General features: G+C 41.8%; 1 protein-coding gene across 8 annotated transcripts in view; it reads right to left on the bottom strand.

Moving 5' to 3' along the window:
• NHSL1 (NHS like 1) overlaps window positions 1–21,200 on the bottom strand; it is a 272,172-nt gene that overhangs the window by 2,854 nt on the left and 248,118 nt on the right. For 3 of the 8 annotated variants that reach the window (XM_030556415.1, XM_030556418.1, XM_030556416.1), the window contains 3 exons: window positions 17,834–17,965; window positions 4,516–7,956; window positions 3,820–3,949 (listed from right to left, as the gene is read on the bottom strand). In XM_030556415.1, the coding sequence (XP_030412275.1) occupies window positions 3,820–3,949; window positions 4,516–7,956; window positions 17,834–17,965 (3,703 nt within the window). Of the gene's footprint in view, window positions 1–448; window positions 3,409–3,819; window positions 3,950–4,515; window positions 7,957–17,833; window positions 17,966–21,200 lie in introns of those variants that run through there. The other 5 variants (XM_030556422.1, XM_030556419.1, XM_030556423.1 and 2 more) reach the window with 4 other exon arrangements.

The raw sequence follows: 21,200 nt of genomic DNA on the forward strand, positions 1-21,200 counted from the left end.
ACAAATATTTGCATTGCAAAAATGATAAACAAAAGAAACAGTATTTTTCAGTTCACCTCATAGAAGTACCGTAATGCATGAAAGTGCAACTTAAAAACGTAGGGGGTTTTTGTTACATAACTCCACTCCACCTGTAGGCTCTAAAGTTTTACATTGTTTTATTTTTGAATGTAGATTCTTTTGTACATAATTCTACATAAGTTCAACTTTCATGATAAAGAGATTGCACTACAGTACTTATATTAGGTGAATTGAAAAATACTATTTCTTTTGTTTTTTATAGGGCAAATATTTGTAACCAAAAATATAAAGTGAGCGCTGTACACTTTGTGTTCTGTGTTGTAATTGAAATCAGTATATTTGAAAATGTAGAAAACATTCAAAAATATTTAAATAAATGTTATTCTATTATTGTTTAACAGTACGATTAATCGCAATTCATTTTTTTAATTGCTTGACACCCTTATAAAAATAGATCCGTCTAGTCTGTCTGACATATTCTTTAGAAACTCATGCTGTTTATTGCTCATGGTTCCTCTAGGAGAGCTTAGGGATGTAGTTTTGTGCATTTTATTTTGGAAATGTACATGGTCATGCATGTCAACAACACTAAAGATAGGTTTGAATAAAAAGAACTAAATGTTATGGTTTTAGATAAAATGATTTTAAAAATAAGAATTTAAATGGTTAAAATCAGGCCTTCAAGATAAATGGTAGATATTCACAATGTTGTTGGTGCTCTGTGACTTCCATCTGTTTGATTACAGAGCCAAGAGCAGACCAATTTGATAACTTACAACATGAAATTTATCTTTGCAGCCAGAGGAGCGACATGATTTTAAATTTAAAAATGAAAACTACAGAAAACACAGCAAAAATCAGAAGAGCCTAAGTGTGTGGAAACTGGATTTTTATTGTCCCCGTCTTTATGTCATTATGTAGGTTATATGCTTGGCACCTGTGGACTAAGAAAGAATGCATATAAAAAGTGTATTAATGCTGAATTATAATATATATAATTTCACCAAATGATTTAAAATGACTCTCAGCACTAATTGCAAATGCAAGATTTACACAACAAATTACATGTTATTATTTACTAAAACACTTGTACAATACAGACCATTCCCCCTTATTAAAACCATAAATGGTACAACTCCATGTATACCTAAGGACATTTTGATGTAATGTTTCATCTCCATTTCTGCCAGAGGCTGAGTTTTCTCCATGGCAAGCTCAGATGCATTTTGCATTATGGCCTACCAACAGAAAACGAAGTACCAAAATGCAGTACATTGGGTAAGCTGGAGGCAGCAAGAGGATGTAGTCACATGATATTGGGAATAATTTCAGGACCCTTTGTGTGGTGGAGGTCAGGTGCATCCCACCCATTACACACCTATAGTCAACTTATTGTGTCATTGGTGTAATTTTCAAATGCTGCTGCTTACATCTTTCTAGCTGAGAGAAAAGTGCAGTATTGGCACCTATCCACTGTGAGGGAGGACAGGCGATATTAAGGAGTATAAGGGGGGAAAATATTGCAACAGTGTTGTCCAAGACTAGGAACATCCTATCTAAGTCAATCTCTGTGTCAGGGCCTATGCAGCAAGGGAGAATAATGCTTGAATTTTAGTATACACATTTATATGTTATACGGGGTAGTTTAATGATCCCTATATATAAGTTGCTAACACTTTCCACTTATCAAGGATTCTTGTGATCTTGTCTTTAAGAAGCTCTTACAGCTCCACTGTTTGTGGCCTGCCTTGGCTATTTTGCAGGAAGAATCCCCAGGGTCTAGAGAGATGGCTTCCCCCTCCTCCCCAATGAAATTCCATTCAGATTTGGCTGAAATATAAATGGTTAAAAGTGGTCATTTCCCTTCTCTTTCTTAGGTTCCCTGGATAAGTTGTGGCAGGCTGCCACAAACACTGAACACTCCGAGTCCAGGCTCTCATGCAGCTGCCAAAGGGACACAATTGCAATTTCCTAGGCTGAAGCATGCTCAGTGAACACAGTGAGTCGGAGGGGCACACTCAGTGTGGTTGGCCTGGAGCTCTGAGGGTGTGCAGTATCCTCAGTGGAGACAGATCATTTGCTGCCAGCCCGGAACATGCACAAACCAAGATTTTCAGAGGTTTATTTTTCAGCCAGATTTCACAGGGAGAGCAAAAGGCACATCTCTAACCTAGGCTGAATTCCTTGCCAAATTTCAAGTCCCTGCTCCAAAGCATGGAGACATAGGACCTTCTCAATGTCTCGTTGCTGGGGAGGGAGGGGAAGGGAGAGGCTAGGGTTAGGAGAGAAAGAAAAAAGTATTTTAACATGGCCAGAACAATCTTATTTATTCCTAGTATTGTTCTCAAACCGAACCATTTTATGCTGAAACTTCCTTAAAAATTCAGCCTGAAGCAGACACCTAACATGGAAAATTTCAGCCCTAGTAGTTAAAGTTTAACAAAATTATAAGCAACTGAAAACTGGGGTCTTTTAAAGGGAAATCCCAGGTAATATTAACTATAGGCATCACCAACAGCTCTATTTTATTTTTATATTTTGTGTATAATGTGTATGTGTGTGTATAGATAATGTTTTCACCCCTCAGCCATAAGGCACACATTAATTCCATGTATGTATTCAATGCAGAGCGACCCTTTGTGTGTGTATATAATATAAAATATTGTCCTCAAGAAACCAATATTTCCTTTGTACAATAATTCTTTCAGCTTCAGACATTATATCACAATTTTCTTTTTGAAGGGATATAAAAAAGTTATGGAAAGCCAACATTGTGATATAATGTCTAAAATGGAGAGGATTATTTCACAAATGAAATCATATATGCGTCCTGAGTGTCCTGACTTCCTCTTTTCTAATATTTGTGATGGAAAAGCCACACAAACCGTGTACACAAACTGAGTAATTACATTCCTAGTGAGTGCAAGTAACCAATTACAATGACCCTTTGGAAATTTGGCCCATATGTGTTTTGAAGAAAACTACATGGCCATAAGATGGCGCCACTACCACACACATTCCAAATGCAAGCTCTTCAGCTGTTCCAATTATAGATAATTTTTTTCTGCATATCTGCTGGGTTAAATGGTGTACCTGCTTCTCATTGAAGTGTTATTTTTTTTAAATCTAAAGAAAGCTAAATGAAAAATCAGGTACCTATTGAGTTGGGAGGTTTTTATTGAGTACCTATTGAGTTGGGAGGGGAATCTGTATTGCACTCTTCATTGCTAAACCAATTTGACACAAAATACTCCACTTCAGACTGGATTATGGCAAACTATAATCCAGCACTTGTCATATGTTTTGCCATATGACTGACATATCATGTTACTTGCCAGTTTAAGCCACGCTTGCCATGAAGCATTAGCGTTGAGCCTCTGTCCCAAACTGCACCATATAACCAGCGAAGGAGAGTAAAAGGGATGAAGGGAAAGGGAATGAAAACAAAAAGATACACAGAGAAAGCAAAAGTAAAGTTAATCAGGCAGATTAAGAATAATACAATATACACAAGGTGTAACATGAAATTTTCAGGGGTCAGGAGATTTGTAAGGTTATCAAAACTGGTTTAACTGTGAGCAATTTTTAATGTGGAATTAGTTAAATATTATTATAAAGCAATAAAACGCATGTTCTTGTGTTTATTACTGATTTCCAACTACAGTTATTTACTAGAAAATAAAGAGGGTTTTGCTGTAAAAACAAAAATGATCAAAATTAGGTTTCTATGGAAGAGACTTAACTGAATTATGAGAGAGTTAGTGGATGGAGCAATACTGACAGCAACTTCCGCAGTACCTGTGAATGGCTGCAAACAGATCCTCAGTAGTTCTCGGTCTAGCTGGCGTTGCCACCTCCTCACTCCCTGCCCTGTAACTGTTGCTTGGCAGTGATGAATTATTTGTTGTGCCTGTCTCAAACACCTCAGCTAATCAGAAGGAATAAAAAAATACAGACAGGCTGTCACCGGAGTCCCAAACTGCACATTATCCGCTAAAACACCCCTCCATATTCTTCACTACAGTAAGTGAAACATTGAAGGGATATACTGAACATACCATTTTCTCACTATTTCTCTGATTTCACAATAATTTTTTTTTTTGAGGGAACTGCAGTGTCTGAAATGCCTATGTTTGTTTACATATACACAGCACAAAATTAAGTTTTAAGGGGTTTTTTTAGGGCTTCAATTAAAACTAGTCACCAAAATTCTTCACACTAACCAGGTTTTCCCAGGATTTTTTAAAAGAGATGATGCAGTTAATAAAACACTGCTTGTATCTCCACTGCTTTTCTGACTAACGGTTAAGACGGAGATAGAGAATCTTTATCAGAGATTAATCTGAGCCCTGTTATTTTCCTTATGATTTTTAGTCTAGTATCACATCTCCCTTTCTGTGGGTGAAAATCTGAATGCTATCGCACTTCCTCCAACCCCCAGCATCAGTAAACTAGCTCCTGCTACACCTGAAGGATAAAAGACGACAGACTTACCACTTTCATCCTCTTGAGACAGATGTCTGTCAGTGTTACTGCTGTCATCTCCATTGCTGTCTGAACTACTTCCTTCATCCAAAGTGGTCTGCTGCTCCTGCCTGGGAGCTTCTTGAACTGGTGATGCAGCAGGCTGTACCATACAGACATTGGTTTCCACTGTTTCAAAGAAGGTGGAACCAGCAGCTCCTCCCTCAGGAACCAATCTGCCCGAGTCCATCTCATTGGAACTGAGTCCATCTGTAAGGCAATTTTTTGCTTCTTCGCAATGTGCAGTCTCTCTCCTAGTTGGACTTGATGTGCCTCTGACAGGATCACTCACGTTAGCTATTTTCTCTGCTGTAAAATCTAGCTGCGGAGGTGGCACAATGAGGAACAGTTTGGGTTTCTTTGAAATAGGAGGTGGCTTCTTGTTTGATGATATACCCTGGTTCTTGTTTGCAGACCCTGATGGCACCTGAAACAGTATACTAATACAGTCAGCGTGAGAGTTTTCATTCTGCACAGGAGACTGAGGTGCTTCTTCAATATTTGTTCCTGATACATCAGCTTCAAAGGTTTGTATTAGACCTGCTGCATTTCCAGGTTTTTGACCACTGTTGATCTCAGGTGCACTGTCACTGAGATTTGGAAGTGAGCTCTGAGGAGGAGTTTGAATTAAGTTTTTGAAGGAAGGACTGTGAGCTTTCATCTCTTCATCCAGGCTATTACTAAGCCTTAGAGAAAGAGATGGTTTTAGAGAAGGCTGTGGTGAGAAACTTACAGTTGCTTTTTCCTGACAGTTGGCTTCAGAAATAGATCCAGCTGATTGTTCAGTCTGTGCACCTGTACATTTTTTCACAGACCTCAGTTGTACCATTTGCAGTGCTTTGGTGGTTATTAAGGGCATTACAGGCCTACTGCAGTCTTGCTTGTTGGCTGGCTGTTTCACTGCACTGTAGCCAGAATCATCCTGATTACATTTCTTAGAATATTGTGTGAATTTAGTTGCATCTTGTGTCAGTTTGGGGTCAAGAGGTGGTGCTGGTGGAGGTACTACATTGGGGAAAATGGAGGAAGAAGGGGATGGAAGGGGAGGAGAAGGGGCCGAAAAAGGACTGAATGATGTTTCCTGTGGAGGAGAAGGAAACCATGGACCACTCAGGGGAAAGGAAGGATTTATAATAGCTTCTGGCGGTGGTGGGGGGAAGCTGGGAGAGGCTGGTAATGGAGGCAGATCCATTCCATCTGCTGGGGCAGGGGGCGGAGGAGGGAGAGGATAATCAGGGGAATGTGGAGGGGTCAGAGGTGGAGGGCCAGCAGCATCAGGAGGGGAGGTCAGGGCTGGGTCCAGTTTCTTCATGTTCACACTCCCTTCAGTAGATGTATTGGAAGAAAGAGAAGTGGAGGATGAAGAGACGGATACTGAAGATAGCAGAGAAGATTTTCTCTCAGGCACTTTCGGTTTCAACTTGGATTTCCCATTTGCTGGTGACATGGATTTTAAAAACATGGGCACTGGAGTAAGTGCTGTGGGTGTATTTGATTGACTAGAGTACCCACTAGATGGTGATGTGACTCTGTGAGACTTCTCTGGAGAAGTGTTCTTTGGTTTGGTCAGTCCACTGGCCACTTGGGGCATAGAAGCCCTTGAGCCCTCATTGAGGTGGCTGATGCTGTAATCATTGAGGCTGGCTGTCATGCTTGCAGAACGAGCCACTGGGCATTTGAACTGATCATCTGGCATCCCAGCACAGTCACTGTAGTAACCCCATTGGTCAGCATACTCTGACTTGATGCTGCTTGTGTCACTCTGTGATGGAGTGACAGTACAGAGAGAGTACATATTTGGAGCTGTTGTGGACATCATGCTGCTACTTGCGCTGACAGAGCTCTGGCTGCGAGAGCGCAGCACCCAGGGATCCTCATAATCACTGCATGGACTTTGGGAGGGGGAGCTACCATTTTTGCACTGAAGGTTTAACTGCAGTGAATGCTGGAGGGTAGCGATTAGTGTTTCATCAAGTACCTGTCCGCTGGACTGGGGGTTGTTTTTTGGGACTCTTCTGAGTGAGTCTGTTCTGGATGGTGGAAGAGGTGGCTTCTTTGCTTTTTTCAAAGATATGTTTCGTATGAGGGATTTGTCACTGTTGCTTGACCGCTCGTCTTGATTTTTCTTCTCATTTCCATCAAAAACATTAATCACACTGTGCCTGGGGTTTCCAAAACCATTATTACTATTGCATAGTTTACTTGACTTGAGTCCAGAGTCCATATGCATGGTAGTGTAGTAGCCATCATGGTCCACTGAATACAGAGAACTTGAATCTTCTTTGACAGAAGTCCGCTCTAGGCTGCTGCTACTCACGTTGCTTACAGGAGTGGAATAACCTGCCGCGGCACAGGTTGGCTTGTGGGAGGGTGTCTCATCATTTTCTCTAGATTCGTATACCCAGTGCTCTGTGCTGTTTATACTGTTGCTTTGTGATCTGTCCCCTGAAAAACTGGATTCACTTCTGCCATCGCTATCCTGGGAGTGGCCTGGGAAAGGGAGATTGTTTCTACAGCTATAGCTCATACTTTGGGACGTATTCTCCACATTTCCTGGAGTGCTGAGAGATACTGCTGAGTCACCAAGGGAGAGCATCATGGTAGCATTAGACGAGACAGTGTCTGAGGTCTGGGAGTGGCGTGTTGAGCTGCTCTCACTCCAGTTACCGCTAGAAGAATGGTGATCTTCTTTCATGCTTACTGCATTGCTGGCAACAGGACTGTCTCTGGGTTTTGTGTAGGAAGATGAGCTGGTGATTTTACTATCCAATGGTCCAGCACTCTGGGTGGTATGAATCACAATAACTTCTGAAGAGGATGATATTGTGGCATTTGGTATGATGCTGGTTGCATATGTAGCATGAGGAGAGACCACACATGCTGGGCTTGCAGCTTTTTCACTCTCATAACTTCTCACCTCTTGGGACTTTGGCCGTGGCAGTGTCCCAGTCCTAAGGTTATTCCTCATATGGACCACACTATTATCAACCTGCAACTTGCTTATCTCGTGTGACAAACTGCCAGTGATGTCTTCTGCCTGGTTAGAGATGCTCTGCCTTTGGTCTAGTGACTGCAGAGACACTCTTGCTCCAGGTCGAGGCAGGCTATGAAAACCCATGTTGTTATTTAGGCGAGAGGCAAATATAACCCCAGCGGAATCACTCATCACAGACATGTTTCCAGATGAGCTGGAGAACTGCGACATCTGGGCCGCAATCCCTTGTCCTTTCTGTGCTCGTATTCTTCTCACTGAAGGGGGCACAACTTTGACTTCTTCTGTCTGGCAGCTGGTGTCCTTGGTTTCAGATCTCTGTATAGCAGAGCGGTAGCTGTCTAGTCTCCCTAGTGTGGAATAGTGATCTGGGACATGCATCGAATGCCCACGGAAGTCACTTTGGCCAGTGCCAACTGCTGGGGTCAAAATAAAACAACAATTATCCCTCAAAAACAGAAGTACTTCACTATTTTCATGTTCTTATTAATGTAAAAGACATCATAGGTCACATTCATTATTAGGTCATTGTTCCCTTTGCCCTGGGAGGTTATACAGCTGTGGAGAGATGTTCGTGCCTTCTGAAAAACCATGCAGTACCAACAAACTCTGCTTATGCATTGTATATTTTCTACATTTCTCTTCCCATTTTCTTTATTACAAGGGACTGTTTGCTTATGGAATCCTGTGTGTTCCTACAGCTTATTCCACATCACATCTTCTATTTATGACATGATAATTTCCACAGCAACCCATAATAATACTGCACGACTTCCAGAAGGGAAGCAGCAGGAACAGACAAAAGCCTGAGAATGGAAATCTTGGTTCTGTGCTAACATCACAGAAACAAAGAATAAGAAAAAGAAATTATTAAAAAAAAATTAAAATCTGCAAAACTGTTTCTAAACACTATTCTTTTCAAAGTCCTTCAAAAGGCACCAGTATCTCTTCAAATCTTTGTGTGGGCTAAAGAATTGACAGTAGGAGTTGCTGTACCATAAATAAAGCAAATGTTTGAAGAAAGCAATAAAAATAATATATTACTTAAATCTGTAAAGGATTAAATACCATTTCCCGTTGGAATTATTTTGTATCTACAATAAAAGAAGAAAATGGCGGGGGGAGAGAGAGGAGGAGAGAAGAACCAAGAAAACTAATTCAACTGATGATCTTCCAATGCACAGCACCATCAAAAACCTGCATTCTTTATTTAAAAAGCAAACAGAGATGTTGAAGACTGCCATGCTTCCTGTTTATGAGTCAAATACCATAGCCAGGGTAAACAGACTTGGAGGACAAAGGATGAAGAATGTATTAGTTCACAGTATATTATCATAGTTATTTATTATTTGAATTACTGTAGGACCTAGAAGCCCCCTGTACAGCTATTACTAAATCAACAGAAAGGACCATCAGGTTATTATAGATTTCTCTCTTTATAGGTCTTTGTGCCAAGAAAAAAACCCACCACCATATATATTGTTCTTTAAACAGCATTTAAAACTGGACTGGAAGGGCTCTTAATCTCCACTTCAGTTGTGCTATTACAGTAAATTGCCAACAGAAGAGGCAGCAGAGGAAAGAGTTTGTCTACACTATGTTTTAAAACCCATTGCAGTGAGTCTCAGAGCCTGCATCTACAGACTTGAATTCCTGCTACACCACTAAAAACAACTGGAACGGGGAAAGTGGTTGCTTTAAAACTTCTGCCTGCAAGCTGCTCTCAGAAATGACCCAGTGGCATGTCTGAGTTGGCATCCTCTCCCACTGCCTGCCCTCTTTCTTATTTGCTAAACACAACTGGATTGGTAGAAGAAGTGTTTTCCCCATTCAGTTTTAAATACAGTTTAAAGCACGTTCAATTATTCTTATTCTTGGCATCTATCAGAGTGAAAAGGTATTTGGGGGAGGAGGGAGGAGGAATGGTATTGTTTGGGGGTGATGCTTCTAAAGGGAATGCAGCACATAAAAGGCTGAATTTGTTTTACTTTTTTCAAGACAAAAAGTAAACTTTAAGCCATTTTAAGCCCATTTTGTTTGCTTGTGTGTAGATTCTTCTGCTCTCATGAAAATGCAGAGTTTTTCTGCTTCAGCCAAGAGAATGAGAAATGAAAATTCTAAGTACATGAGCCTATCAGAGCAGACAGACTATAGTAGTCAATTAAGGTACAGATTTGCATAATTAGAGTCTAGTTATTGAGAGAGCCATATAACAACAATAATCATAGTTTTATTATTTGAATTTCTATTATAGGGTCAGGTTCCTGTTTTGCACAGTGCTATAAAAACACAAAGGTAGACATCACAAAGATCCCTGCCCTGTGATGTGACCAGGTGACAATTATTATTAGCCATTTAGAGATAAGGAATTTGTGTATTACATAGAGAAATAGCAGTTGCGATTTGACAAAAATAAATGGACAGAATGTAGAAAACTGTGTGAGAATAAACTGCAGTTATGCATCACAGTAGGTATACTGTATCTTTGCATTCTGATAGAGAATTACTCTTGTGTGTGTGTGTATGCAACTTTTAAAAATACATGGAAACACACTTGACATTTGTTTAAAATGTTACACATAGGGAAACTAAATATTCAGCATAATAGTACCATTCACAAAGCAGGACAACACCAAAGATTTTCACCCAAGACAAGAAGCTGAGAATTTTAGAGTGTAAGTAACTGGGACAAATTTATTTACTGTAAATATGCATGGAAATTTTAAGCTGACTGGAACAAAACAATGTCAGGACAATTTAGGGCCTAATCTAGCAGTCCTTATGCACATGCAAGGAATGCAAAATTTGACTCAAGGTAGGTAAAACTTCAGACCCCAGTATTGCAATCAGATCCCTTGCAGAGCCCCATGACTTCATTGAGGCCCCACCATTCTAATAGGCAATCGGTGTGCAGCCCCAGAGAAATCAGCGGCACTCTATGTAGGTGGAAGGGTCCACTCACATAGCTATAGTTGATGGATAAGGGCCTTAAACTGTAGGCTAATTGTTTCAAGTAATATATTCTGAAAAGTGTCTTGTTTTGTTTTTAAAGAAAACATAACATTGAGGTTTTAAAAAATTTCTGTTAAAAAGAAATTGTGAAATTGCATTGGTCTATTTCTGTCCTCAGATGAGTGCACAACTCCCTTTGAAATCAATGGAAGTTGTGAGCCCTAATTTCACAATTATGTACCTGTTTCCAGTTCCATTTCTTGTACAAGGACAACAGAAACCTGCAGGGAAATCTGTGGGAACTCACTGCGCCTCTCTTAAAATGCTGTGGGCTAATCCCAGCTTGGTGGAACTTTGGAGGAAATTTTATTTTTTTATTGTTTCCCAGTTTGTTTGGAATTCCTCATCGAATGCCAGATTGTCTCTTACACACTCTTCTGAAGGCTTTCCAAAAATTCTTAACTTGAACTGCCTTTGCTGCTACAGCTGCTGGAATGTGTATTGTTCAGCAGCAGTTTCTGAGGAAAACCTCAAACCATTAATTGAATATTACATTTAGAAACCTCTGATCTAAAAAACAGGTTGAAGTTATGTCTGCCACTACACCAAATGCTGGAAAAGAATTTGAACTAAAAGTCCATCTGGTTGCAGAGGTGTTTAAGCAGACATCAGCAATTTTTTTTTTTACAGAAATGAAAATTGAGATACAGATGTTGCACAAATGCGGTTGAGAATAATCATCATTATGTTTGGAGTTTTAAAATGGTGGTGTCTAGCACAGTGGCTTGCTGATTAGTGCTGTGCACTACCACGTGAGAGACCTGGACGTAGTATCTTACCCATCAAACTGTTGCCAGGCTGGTAATTACTGGGACTACTGAACAGGCAGTTAAATTAGAGCACAATTTAAGAGCAAATAGAGAAAACTGAATATCTGAGTCAAGATGGGCTCATATATTTGTAGGGTTCCAATCAGAAGTGCTGGACTCAGTTGACCTGGGACAGGTTTACAAAGGTAAATACCCGTCACATGACAGAGATCAGTATCCCCTGACTTTAGTGGCTACTCCATCTAGCCACTGTAGATTAATCATGCAGATCTGAGAAAAGAGTTTGCCTTTAAGTCCCTAGGGTTGGATGAAATGCAGCTGGAATAGAGAGCCTCATGCTACTCTGCAGTGATTACTCTGACAAAGAGCAGCAACAGTTAATTGAGGATCATCACAAGGCGGGTTTTACTGAGGTAAAACAGAGTGCAAATGGAAGGATGGATAAGAGAAAAAGGTGTCGTATTGTTGTTACAAAATATTGTGTTGGTTTCAACCAATATATAAGCAATCTCTCTTTCCAAACCTGCTGTGTCTGGCTATATGATTATTTCTAGCACATGCACTTCTCACTTATGCTTCAGACATGTTCATGAACTTAGCCCAACTCGTGCCCTACTACTAGGCCTTCTCCAAAGGTGGTAAGCTGGGTAAAGCAATGGTGCATGTGCAGTGCCAGCACTATCCCTGTTATCACATGTGAGCAGCCTGACTCACTTCCTCCTCTATGTTTTCCCCTAGCACTTGCACAAGTATAGAATATCTACACAACAAAAATCAACTTACAAGTATTTGAATTTGCACTAGGTGCTCCATAAAGCATCTGACATTTGATAGGGGAGAAAAAAATCCCACAAAATCCTACAATACTCCACAGAACAGTCAGCTAAAAGTGTTGGATTTTTGTACACATCACTGCTTCCTGAAAATATAAATGTTTAATGGATGAATGTCTACTGGATGGGGAATCAAGACAGCTTTGGTTCTGTTCCTTGCTCTGCCACTGATTCAACAGCTGACCTTGGGGATGGTCGTTATCCTTAACCTCTCTGTGCTTCACTTGCCCCATCTGCAAATGAGGATAATACTTAGTTGCCTCCTAAGAGTGTTGTGATTAACTGTGAATTCATTAGTGTTTGGAATGCTCTTCGTGACCCTCAGATGAATGGTACTACAGAAGTGCAATGGATTAAGCCCAAAACCAAGTATCTCAATGACATTGAGAAGCTGCAGCCTTATTAGAAATACCACCAGTTAACAGCACAAATGCCCAATGACCCTAAAGGAAATAATATCCTCTCTGAGGACTATGTGGGATATGTAGAGAGAGAGAGAGATTGAGAGACCACCAGGATTTGAAATCCCATGGCTTGAGTTGCCTGACACTGGCATGAAATCTATACACGTCTGTAAGCCTAGAGTTATCTGGAGTTCTAGCTGAGAAGGCAGGATAAGCTTCCTGTAAACCAAAAATATTTCTATAAGGTGCAAACCAAAAATATTTCTATAAGTATACAGCAATTAGTTGGGCTCAGGGACTTGGTGGAGTTAGCTGAATCCCTCAGGAAACAAAATACCTATGGATTTACTTATTAAAGCCTAGCATCATTTGGGGTCATAGCTGCTCAAAGTTTTCTGAGATGATTACTTGAGACTTCACAGGAATTGTTTCCTCTCAGCTATTGTTTACAAGACAGAGCTCCAACTATAAGAAGTTAAAAAGTGACAGTTGGAACATTTATGGATGGTTGGTGAGAACCAAGTGATGCGATCTGTCCTACCAGAAAGCAGGTGCCGAGCGATCATTCTGGATTCAGCTGTCAGACATCCATCCTGACCACTGATAGGTTGTCACAAATAGATCTGGTGTTCAGGGACCTATCAGGAAGCAGATGCTAGAGACAGGAGCCAAAGAAAAGCATCTGACCTCAATTCTGGCCCTTAACACAACTTCCTTTAAAAAAAAAAAAAGGGGGGGGGGGAGAAGGTTATTGTGAATAAAACCCCAGGACATTCAATTGGACCTTATGTTAAAAAGAATTGTGAAAGCTGTTACTGAAGATGTGAGAACAGCGGTAATGGACAGAATGGTATGCTTAGATTGGTCCCCGTCCCCCCGGACCAGAACAGGGCAGAGGGTAGCTGCCAGGCTGTTAAGAGGCAAAGAATCAGAATGTGCATGGAGCCTGACAAAAGGGGGGAGGGGGAGAGAAACAAGCAAAGAAAGGAACTCTAAAGCAATTTCCTCTACTGAACCTATCCCTGTTGGGATGAAGAAAGACTTGCTTTGCATCTAGTAATGAAGGATTAGATGTGGTTCCTGCTATAGGACTGGTGCAGAGATATAGGGAGGGAGCATAGGGGACCTAGAGCCTGGAATAATTGAAAGAAGTAACCCGTTGAAACTGCTCTGGTGCAAGTTTATGGGGAAAGCTTATCCGCAAGCAAGACAGCTTCAAGTCTTGGTAAAGGCAGCACTAGATCAGGTTAGGCTAGATCCCTGATAAAGGAGTCAGTACAGAATAAGTACACAGTAAGTTAAGTAGTACTGTAAAAATGTGAAAAAAAAGTTGGTGTCTTTGGTCCAGTCCATAGCCTAGAGGTATAGGAAAAGAAAGGTGAACTTTACAAAGAGCTGAAAAGAGGGGGAAGCTTCCAGAAGATTCTCCCTGTCACCTGCCCTTCTGTAAGAGAAAGAGGGGAATGTTCTTACTTTCTGACAGGTGCAACCCAGATTCACCAGTTGCAAAAAAGGTACATTCTGACATCCAGAGAAGAGTTAGAGTGTGATAAAGGAAATGGTGATAGAATGTAGCTGCTTTAGTAATGCCACACCCAGAAGAGAGAGAGAGAGAGAGTTGTGCCTGGTCTACATTACAAACGTATGTCGATATAACAATGTCACTCAGGGGTGTGGAAATGCCATACCCCGAGCAATACAGTTATACTGACTTAACTCCTGCTGTAGACAGCGCTATGTCACGGGAGGGCTTCTCCTGTCCACATAGCTGCTGCCTCTTAGGGAGGTGGAGTACCTGCCCTGACAGGAGAAGCTCTCCTGTCGGTGTAGGCAGCGTCTTCACTAAGGGCTACAGCGGCACCACTGCAGCGCTGTACATGTAGACAAACACTTAGTGAAGCTAAGTCATGCAGGTTCATCCAATTGGAGCATTAGTCCCTGACTTTCTTGTCTTTTCTTTACTCTTGTTCAAATTCTGTCTCAGAGAGGCTAAGTTTTATGGTTTCTATGTAGTTGATACAGATAATTTAGAGCTATGTAAGAATAATCAGGAGTGTGTTAGTGTCTGCAGAAATTTAGCACCCATTTCCCCCCCTTTTTGTTAAACAGTTTTGAGAGATGCTACTGTTCAGCAACAGTATTGTTTAACATATATAAAGTTAGTCCCTTTGCAGTTTCTTGGTGATATCTCTAAATTGTTAGGGGTCTAATACTCTGAATCTGGCCAGTGTGGATATGAGAACAACTACTTTACTGGACAAGTGAAGGGCCATCATTTATAGAGCACCTTTCAGGCAGGAGGATCTCCAACTGCTTTACAGACTATGTACATGGATCACTTTCCTCATCGCTGAAATGGCAAAAGGGCAACACTCCAAAGTATGCTAAAATATGAATATTTAAAGATATTTTTCATTGGGATTTTCATAGGTGCAATTAGTGTTCCCTTTTAGAATATGTGGTTAAATTCCAATGGCATCAAAGTCAATATCTACACAAAAACTGCTGTGTTCATATACATCTGACAGACTTTTGCTATATTTTGTCTTTATTCGTCAAAAGAAAACAGAGAAACAGGGAAAACTCCAACATTTCAGCCTTATAGAGTCTTTTCCAGCTCCATAACAACGTACAAAAATAGTCCACTTTGGTAAGAGATTTGAGGTTCTCTCATATTTCTCTTTCCTTTTGAAGAACAAATAAGATGTAACAAGTCTGCTATGGGTTGATTATTTAACCTGTGCATAGCAACTTTGATGTGTCCAGAGATTTCAGTTCTTGTATAAACATGGCCATTCACAGCAATGCTTTAGTGAAGACATGAAGAGGCACTTATTCAATTGAAACCATAGGGAAAATGTAGATAGGCACAATGTAATTGCTTTATTTGTATTTGATCTGGGTCCACGTTCCAAAAAAATGAGCCGCGGAATATTTAACAAGAAGTTTGCTTTGAGATAGGGTTAGGGAAACAGAATGGATTACATGGATATATTGCAAGAAAAAATGTGGCCTAATGGACAGAGCACCGGAATGGCACTCAGGGAACCTGGGTTCTTTTCTTAACTCTTACTGCTGGGTGACCTTGGGCAAGTCACTTTACCTCTCTGTGCTTCAGTTTCCCCATCTGCAAAATGGGGATAATGATACTGACCTACTTAGAAAAAAGTGTTTTGATATTTACTGTTAAAATTGTATACATGCTAGGCATTAAGGAGGCAACAATAGCTCCTAGGGAATCCCCCTAGTGTAAGTTTGCTCCCTATGTGGTGCAGAACTGCCACAATGGCTCTGTGAAGCTAATATAAGAGCTCCCAGCACAAGAGCTGTGGCTGTGCTCTGCCTATCCTGACATAGCAGACAGTCCATAAGAAGCTGTTTCAGCCAGAGCATAGATTAGCAGCCCAGAGGTTACTATAGCTTAAGCAAAGAGCCAAACAAATTTCCAGACAGCCTAAGAAAGTGCAGCGAGTGAAAGGGGATTTAAAGTCACCTTTTACTCCTGCCCCTTCTGTTTGTGTGTTCAGGACATCACAGAAACATAAGAACAAAGAATCAGGCCCACAAAATCTGTGGTCTCATTTTTAAAAGTAGAACCAGCAAAAGGCAATCTTTGTTTAAGACACTTGTGGAAGATTTCTGCATAGTACAGAAGCTATCTATCTATTTCAGCTAGTAAATGATAATTATTTTAGATAGTAAAAATAAATGCATAAAATGTGCACACATATCCAGAGTTTTAGTTTTACATGATATGCAAAAGACCACATCCTCCACACACTGTTTCCTAATTGGGTTGCCACTCATTTCAGAATTCACAAATCCAACTTTTCCAGGTCTGGTTTGCATCCTACAAGCCTAGCATTCAGGACATTAAAAGAATCTCAAAATCATTATAGGTAGAAAACTATGTCATTTCATCACGACATCAAAAGGTGTTGTAATACAAAGTTGCCATGTGAAGATTCAATATGGTGTTATGCTGTGTAAATCTTGTTTGGTAGCAAAACGAAAGGTGAGATTCCCATATTGGGACATTGTTTCATTATGGATTTTGAGGGAACAGCTCTATTTACAGCACCACTTTGTACTGCACCTGGGTTTCTCTGTAGGTCTCCCATTCAAGTATTCTATAAGCCTGACCCTTCTTATGTCAGAAATTAGGACAGGTGAACTTGCTTTGCCTAATTTCAAACCTACTCAGTCTGAAACATCATAAGTTTTGTGTTCTGCTTGGGAGACGGAAAAATGGGGAAAAAATGGGTGGAAATATGCATGAGGGAGTAAATCTAAAGGAAGAATCAACACATGAGATTTTACCATATGTATGGCATGCAGCTTGCACTACCTCCATTTTTTGGAAATTCTTATAACTTTACTATAGAATTACTGGAGTCCCTTTGGCTAAAAAATTATGATTTAGAAAACTCAATTCTCTTTAAAACAGGAAAAAGCATGGATTTAAATGACTGGGAAAATAAAGATTTGTTTACTCAGACTAGTTTTATAAGCCTTTAAAAAGAGTTTAAAAGGGTTTGCCAAAACCCAGAGCATCACCACCTTCAAACATCCCTAATTTATTAAATCTGAAAAAGATCACAACCCTAAGTAGGGTGGTTGCCACTGACTAGAAAATTGTTCCTCTGGATCATGCAAAAGAGTTGAACATCAGGACATAGAAGTGTTCTCACTAAACATCTAGTTAATCTACTACTAGATGTCTAATCTATGTCAAGCATGATCAATGAGATAATTAACAATGCTGGCATTTAAGAGGTCACAATTAGGTCTGAACTACATTGGAAGAAGTGGATGACTCTTTGGGTAGTTTTGTTTCAGTGTGAGAGGCAGCAGATCCAGTAAGACAACTATTAATTGGTTGACACTGGTAATGCATTCTTCACAAGTAAAATGCCTAAACACTTCATTTTTATTTAAATGGTTACTTATACTCTGGAGCATTGGCCAAAATCTGTAGGAAGATTCTAAATGCATGGATTTTACATCTCTGCAGATTTCTATTGTCCCAGTACACAATTTTTTCAAATAATGTGTTCCCCTCAATTGACTGAAATCAGCAAACAAAGAGCTTTAATTTCCAGCACAAATTATTTGGCTTGAATTAACATGCCTTTTGCAACTGGGCACACATTTATTTGGAACTTTAATAGGCTATCAGACTGTATTGGCTTCATGAGCACTGGTAAATGTTATTAGTCAAGTAATGGTAAGCAGTGAAGATGAATAGTGACAGAATACAGTTCTGATGAGCCATACCTAGCTCCTTTTGTATGTTGTCAGGGACTCCTGTAATAGTCTTTCTCCTTTTGACTTTCTTCGGCCGTCTTACCACAGTGTCTGTGTAAATTAGAGACCGCCGAATGCTGGCTTGGCGGTCGAAATTCTCCCCTAATGTATAGTAGAACAAGCAAAGCAACATTACTTTTAAGCACGCTGACATCATGCACTTTCTTCCACTAGCTCATTGTAGAAATGAAAAAAAGGCATTAATAAATGATGTTAGCTCAGTTCTACAGTGAGGGTATACACTGAAGGAAAAGATACAGCATATCGTCACCATAAGGCTTGAGGAACATATACATTATAGAAAGGTACACAGTGTATGATATTTTGACTCCTTAGACCTAATTCAAATCTGACTGAAGCAAGTGCCATTCCACTAAAGTCATCAGGTTTTGTTTGTTTGTTTTTTTGGGAGGGAGATAGCAAATTTGATTGCTCCCTGAAAATGAAAGACTAACTCTGTTCATTTAGGAACAGACTGTGTGATGGCAGGACTAATGCTAGCTTCCTCATGCAGCTTCACTAACGCATCTAAACCTTGACCTGTAATATTTTTTTTTTCAGTCTGAGCATTCAGAGCATGATTTAGTGGGATTGGTCCTGCTTTGAGCAAGGGTTGGGACTAGATGATCTCCTGAGGTCCCCTCCAACCCTGATATTCTATGATTCTAGAGCAAACATTGCCAAAGCAATGGTATCCAATTTGTATAGTTATTTCATGATGTGGGTAAATGTCCATTGGTGACCAAGGTGAGACCAAACTAATTTTCCTTGTGATCTCAGCTATATTTCAATCCCAATCTCCATAAGTAAAAGGCCAAAAGTATTAATAAACTATAACATTGGTTACTATCACACCTTTATAAATGGAACATTCAGAACGAAGAACTTGTGTCTATCAAAGTGCATTACTGAAGAAAGCCTTATAGTGACCATGTACTGTATCATAATGGGACCCAGCAGCAGCACACCTCCAGTTAAGGTTGAACAGATTTTCTTTAGAAATTCACTTTTTAGGGGTCACAACTTGGCCATTTTAATTCCCACTAAGATCAAACATGGCTTCTGAATTATCAGCCAAGTTAATTTCCTCCCCTAAAATTAGATCACAGTGCTCAAACTCTGGTTTTTTTTAATTTAAAAAACACAATTTTTAAAATACAAATTCACTTTGGATGAGTTTAAGCACTTTTAAATCTGCCCTAATTTGGGGGCAGAGTTTTAAAAACGGAGATGCTGTACACACTTGCGCATGTGTATTCTCTTGCTGCCTTCTAGTTTTTCTTTAGTAATTTAAAAAAATCAATGGCCAAATTATATACCTCAGAAAAGTGACTACTGCACCTCCACAGTAGCTAATGTACTTCTCATACATCTTTCTCCTGGTTTCCTTCACATCATCGTGTGTCATACAGATAGCATGGAAAATACCATAATTTCTACAACACTTTACGTTTCAAAAGATTGTGTGCAGACACCTGAAAACACAGGACTAATACCTGTAGCAGTTCCATTCATCATATACAAAGGTTATGACTAAATGTTAATGGATCGTTGTGTCCCAATGTATAGCATTCTTGCTAACCAAAAGCTTTGCAACTGTAACAATTCATCAATTTCATCTCAATTTTCAGGATTCTACTAATTAAAAAGTAAGACCATATTTAAGTAGGGGTAAATATGGCTTTAAATACGGTCATATTTAAAGTAAGGGGCATTCCCCAGGATCTATAATAGAGAGGCCCCAAAACATTGTGGCAGAATGTCTACTTTTAGAGGACACTACTACTAGTCTAACGGTATGTGTACATTGCAATGAGGTGGTGTTATAACAGCACATATAGGCATACCCAAGCCATAGGCGGTGAGTTATATGGGCTCGATGTGCCCGGGCTCCAGGAATATTCAGGGCCAGGTGCCCTGCTCCAGCAATATTTGGAGCTGGGTCTCTCCCCCAGCCCTGCCTGGATCGGGCCCTAGCCCAGGCCCCCACGGGTCTCCCCCCCCACCCTGCCCCGCCCCGTCCCTGTCTGGAGCAGGTCCTGGCCTCCGCCTTCCACCTGCATCCCCCCTCCGCCATGGCCATGCTCGCAGATCGGCTCCTGGCAGAACTGCTGTCTGCTGCCCCAGGGTCCTAGTGCCTGCCATCCGCTAATGGCAAGGCAGGCTGTCCTTACCCTGCTCTTCTGCCCTAGCCCTGAGCCTCTCCAACGCCCCAAACCCTCATCCTCAGCGCCAGCCAGAGCCCTCACCCCCCTGCACCCTAATCCTCAGCCCCAGCAAGAACCCTCACCCCCCTGCACCCTAATCCTCAGCCCCAGCCAGAGCCCTCACCCCCCCCGCACCCGAATCCTCATTCCCAGCCAGAGCCCTCATCCCCCTGCACCCGAATCCTCATCCCCAGCCAGAGCCCTCATCCCCCTGCACCCGAATCCTCAGCCCCAGCCAGAGCCCTCATCCCCCTGCACCCGAATCCTCAGCCCCAGCCAGAGCCCTCAACCCCCTGCACCCGAATCCTCAGCCCCAGCCAGAGCCCTCATCCCCCTGCACCCTAATCCTCATCCTCATGCCCAGCCAGAGCCCTCATCCCCCTGCACCGAATCCTCATCCTCATCCCCAGCCAGAGCCCTCATTCCCCTGCACCCGAATCCTCAGCCCTAGCCAGAGCCCTCATCCCCCTGCACCCGAATCCTCAGCCCTAGCCAGAGCCCTCATCCCCCTGCACCCGAATCCTCAGCCCCAGCCAGAGCCCTCATCCCCCTGAACCCGAATCCTCATCCTCAGCCCCAGCTAGAGCCCTCATCCCCCTGCACCCGAATCCTCAGCCCCAGCCAGAGCCCTCAGCCCCCTGCACCCGAATCCTCAGCCCCAGCCAGAGCCCTCAGCCCCCTGCACCCGAATCCTCAGCCCCAGCCAGAGCCCTCAGCCCCCTGCACCCGTATCCTCAGCCCCAGCCAGAACCCTCATCCCCCTGCACCCGAATCCTCAGTCCCAGCCAGAGCCCTCATCCCCCTGCACCCCAAACCCTCAGCCCCAGCCAGAGCCCTCATCCCCCTGCACCCCTAATCCTCTGCCCCAGCCAGAGCCCTCATCCCCCTGCACCCCTAATCCTCAGCCCCAGCCAGAGCCCTCATCCCCCTGCACCCCTAATCCTCAGCCCCAGCCAGAGCCCTCATCCCCCTGCACCCCTAATCCTCAGCCCCAGCCAGAGCCCTCATCCCCCTGCACCCCTAATCCTCTGCCCCGGCCAGAGCCCTCATCCCCCACACTCTGAACCTCTGCCCCAGCCAGAGCCCTCATCCCCCGCACTCTGAACCTCTGCCCCAGCTCTGAACCCCCC

Source organism: Gopherus evgoodei, chromosome 3 (genome assembly GCF_007399415.2).
Source record: "Gopherus evgoodei ecotype Sinaloan lineage chromosome 3, rGopEvg1_v1.p, whole genome shotgun sequence".
Lineage (NCBI taxonomy): Eukaryota > Metazoa > Chordata > Testudines > Testudinidae > Gopherus > Gopherus evgoodei.